Source organism: Populus nigra, chromosome 7, assembly GCF_951802175.1.
Source record: "Populus nigra chromosome 7, ddPopNigr1.1, whole genome shotgun sequence".
In the NCBI taxonomy this organism is placed as follows: domain Eukaryota; kingdom Viridiplantae; phylum Streptophyta; class Magnoliopsida; order Malpighiales; family Salicaceae; genus Populus; species Populus nigra.
The window spans coordinates 9,625,446-9,629,616 of NC_084858.1; the positions used below are offsets into that span (position 1 = coordinate 9,625,446).

Sequence of the window (4,171 nt, forward strand, 5' to 3'; positions counted from 1 at the left end):
TTTTTTAAAAATAAAAAATATATATTTTTAATATTAGCATATTAAAATAATCTAAAAATATAAAAAATAATTTGAAATAATTTTTTTTTAAAAAAAAACATAATCATACCACTTGCCAAATATGTTATTAGGTGTTGTGTTCTTGAAAATGTGGCGTGGTTGGATGATAGTTTTTTAATGTATATAAAAAGCTAACTAAAAAAAAAATAAGTTTTATATGTTTTTCATTAATTTCTTTATATATATATATATATATCATGCTCAACTACACCGTACTCTCAACACACCCGTAGTGAGAATTTGCATTAAGACACAGATGTCCTTCAAGTTGTCTCCATTTGTGCCAACATCAACTGATCCGGTCACAACCAGAAAAAAAAAAAAACCACACTCGTCAATTTTGATTGCGAGTTATAAATAGAAAATTATGGAAATTAAGTAGACAATTACAGAAAAATATGTACATTTTTAAATAAGTAATATACAAAATTTCAGCGTTCAATTACTGAAACTATAGTTATAACAACGCCTAGTACTATGATTCTCGTAATTGTTACTTCTAGTCTTGCAATGACATAAAAATCGTAACATCAAGCTACCATAACCACGTCATGGTAGGATAGATGTCTCCTCCAGAGAAAGAGGTAAAAACAAAGAAAGGGTGAGATCTTGCAGATAGAACAGAATGCCCTTTGTTTCTTTTGATAGGGAAAACGGCATGAAATTATATGCCACTGAAGGGAGAAATTTCCAAAGAGCAACAGTTGCATCAGCACTGGTACAGCTCAGGAACCCCCAACATAAATTAGCATGCAACTATAAATTTCCCGTCTCAGAAGTACCATAAAGTTTTCCTAGAAAGAAAGCTCCTGCGTAACAAAACCTGTCCTTTTCAAGTACAACAAGCCGGATATTTTGCCTTCAATTCTCCCTCACTAGGTAGGTATCATAGGGCAACTAGTGGATTGATTTTAAGTTTTAAAGATCGACAGGAAACATGTCTACTTTTGGGATTTCAGGAGAAATCTAAAGGACACGAGCGAGAGAGAGAGACAGATGATAAAAAAGTGCACTTTTACACTTTCTCATTCAGCTATTGAGCTATCAACCTCTTTCCGGTGCACTTACAAGATGGTCCCTTTTATGTACAGAAGCTATAGTGAAAAGGCACCAAGTGCCTTGTGTTGTGTTCCACAAGAAAAGAAAGGAAAAAAAAAAAAAAGAGCATACAAGGTAAAACGAAATAAAAGATCTAATGCTAATCTGCTACTCAAAATGGGTGGCAGGCAATGACAACATGTAGTGAAGGATGGTGTACAGCAGGCTCACTTCTCCACGATTGCTGGACCTCCATATAGTTCTCCTACAAAAGTCAAGTCCTCAGGTTTCTCCCTCTCTTGAAGCCAGGCATAGCCTTCCTTCTCCTCTTCAGGAATTGATACTCCATTCACTGCTTTGTCAGACAAAAAAATTATCAAACACTCGTCAATTGAAATTTCTTTGTTTTCTGTAAACATTTTGAATTACATAGAACTTTGTGATGATGCACCATGGTACCTGAGAAATTGGCAAATGGGAAGTCGAGGTAGTATTGGCAATGCCGACCATCAGGAGCAGAGTATGGAGGGCCTAGCACATCTAGGACTGCACAAGCTGTCACTGCTGTAAAGCAATGCATGTTGCCTCCATCAGTAGGGTAAAGGATAGAGGTGTTGCAAGGAGCGGTTAATTTAGAGTTGACCTTGACCTTGGCCAGACGAACCTCAGTCTGCTTTGCTTCATTAACCAAAACCGAGATGTCAGGGGCTATTTTCATTTCCAATTATAGAAGAGAGAAGAATGAAAAACGCCAAAAGTCGTGCATTCTGCTAGGGTTGTCCATAATGCAAACAACTGAGGCTCATGGTATAGTGGGAGAGAGTCAAGAAATCACCATCATCCAGACAGGTTATGAAAACGACATGTGAACTTTCTATCCAGCGAACTGGAGCATTACTCGAATGAGAATTGTAATTTTTGCATTGTTCAACTTTTAGGTTTTCACAACTAGATGACCAATTTCAAATATTTAGAAGGTTTTTTTTACATCCTCCACTAGATCAGTTTACAACGTTAGATTTACATTTGTCTTTTCTAATTTTCTCTTGGGATTTGCTATTTTTATCAAGTTTACAGTTCCCAGCCTGTAAAAAAGGTACACTGATGCTTGAGCTCGCCTATTGCTAACAATAAGAATTTCTTTTCAACTTTCATATTTACTCAGCATACTCGGGGGATTTCTTGGTTGGAAATGTCTGTCTCCTAATGGCACGTAATATAACTCATCGCCAGAAAGACACATGCTGGATTTAGCAAGGCCATTTTAGTTCAACGCTTACTCTAGTAGAGCATTTCTATTTCTTCAATTTTTTTATTACAAACTTTGGCAGCATAAATTCAGTACAAGACATAAAACAAGTAACACTTACTGGCAGGGACATCGGCTACCCAGTCATATGATTTTATGTGCATAGTCCCAAAGAGAAGTTTGCTAAATACAGTCATTCCAGGATGATTATGAAGTGGAATGACGCCTGATGGTGGCAAGCAGAAGATTCCCATCTATCATAATTGAAAATCAGAGCAAACAAGTCAAAATATAATTCCTCGAATATAATGTGAAAGCACCTCAAAGAAGGCTACCTACAGAGAATTTGTCGCATTCATGGAGATGCAGATATCTTATCACCGGAGTTCTCCCAGCCACAGAAGCTTGAAAATGTGGCATTTCAGGAAAGAGACCAACATCAGCAGGCTTGAAGTTATCTGCATAACAGGAACTCGTGATTAAAAAATCAAGGACAGATTTATAAAAAAAAAAAAACATAAAATTAGTCCGTGTTACTTTTGCACGAGCAGGGACAAGGATGTGGAACTTCTTGAGTTCTATACTTGTATGTTTCATTCCAAGTACTGTCCTAATTTTATTGAAAAGCCCCAAAAATACAATTTCAAATGAAATCATGTCCATGAAGGGAACAAAAATAGAAATAGCAAACTAAAAGAACTTAAAAAGCCAAATCCGATTAAAGGACCAGGGTAAACAAGATAAACCAAGACAGGATACAATGCACTAGAGAATATAAATTCAAGTCAAGCTCAACAACATCACAGCAATGAGAAGTGAGACAGACCAGGCATTCTTTCAGCCTAATGGCCTAAAGATTTTGTAGTTTAAAATATGATAAAAAAAAATTAATTAATTAAATTCTAACTCTGTATGGAGCAACAATGTTAATATTTATACATTTCCTTACCTGGTGAACAACCAATAGCTAACTAAAAATCCATTTCAATTGTAGTATTAGTAACTTTCCTAACCAGAATTATCAAAACTAAACTCTAAAACCCCTCAATGCAACCCAATTTTCCAACTCTAAAATATCAAATTTAAGGCACTGTACATAAAAGAAACATACCCAAAACTGCCTTTAGCTTTTGGATATTATCAGAAGAAGGAATAATTCCAGTGCTACAAGAGTCAAACACTTCATTGCAGGTGTTAAACAGCTTCTGAACCGGCGATACAGCCACCATCTTCTTATGGTGCCGCCGCCGGCCTCTCTTTCCCTTGCTATTCGTATTGGTTTTCGGATTCAAATTCGAGTTCGGAATCGGAATCTTATCCTTGGCCAATTCACCAACTTGTTTTACTTTCTTATTAGCCACACTTGTCTCAATCCCCATTCAGTCCCACAAATTGCCCTCAAAACAACAAAAATTCCTCAAAATAAGAGATGGGTATCGCTTAAAACTCTTAAAAATACAAAATTAAGATATGGGTATGCAAGATAATTTTTTTAAGGAAAAAAAAAGAGACTCTGCGTGTATATGAACATGTAGTTTTTGTTTTTTAAGTATGGTACTGTTTACTTGTTCGATGGTATGTGTATATGCGTGTTTAGGACACAAGAATAGAGAGGTAAAAATAAAGGGGAGGATGATGGAGTGAAAAATTGCATCTCTGGTGATGTGGTGATAGGGTGGGAAGGAATGTGGGGGGAAGAAGGATGAAGATGGGTATAAAAGAGGAGTTAGACAAGGTGGTTTTTCCTTGAGAGAAAATCAAAACCATGTGCCATTGTTTCTATTTCCTATGGGCTGTTCCTAATACCAGTTGGGTTTTTTTTTT

At 36.2% G+C, this 4,171-nt stretch overlaps 1 protein-coding gene across 1 annotated transcript; it reads right to left on the bottom strand.

Moving 5' to 3' along the window:
• Positions 1-1,057: 1,057 nt before the first annotated feature.
• On the bottom strand, positions 1,058-4,171 carry LOC133698910 (plant cysteine oxidase 2-like). The gene is made up of 5 exons (XM_062122019.1): positions 3,459-4,171; positions 2,687-2,805; positions 2,469-2,601; positions 1,558-1,776; positions 1,058-1,450 (listed from the first exon to the last, which is right to left on the bottom strand). The coding sequence occupies exons 1-5, from the start codon at positions 3,724-3,726 to the stop codon at positions 1,326-1,328; spliced, it is 864 nt and encodes a 287-aa protein (XP_061978003.1). The 5' UTR covers positions 3,727-4,171; the 3' UTR covers positions 1,058-1,325.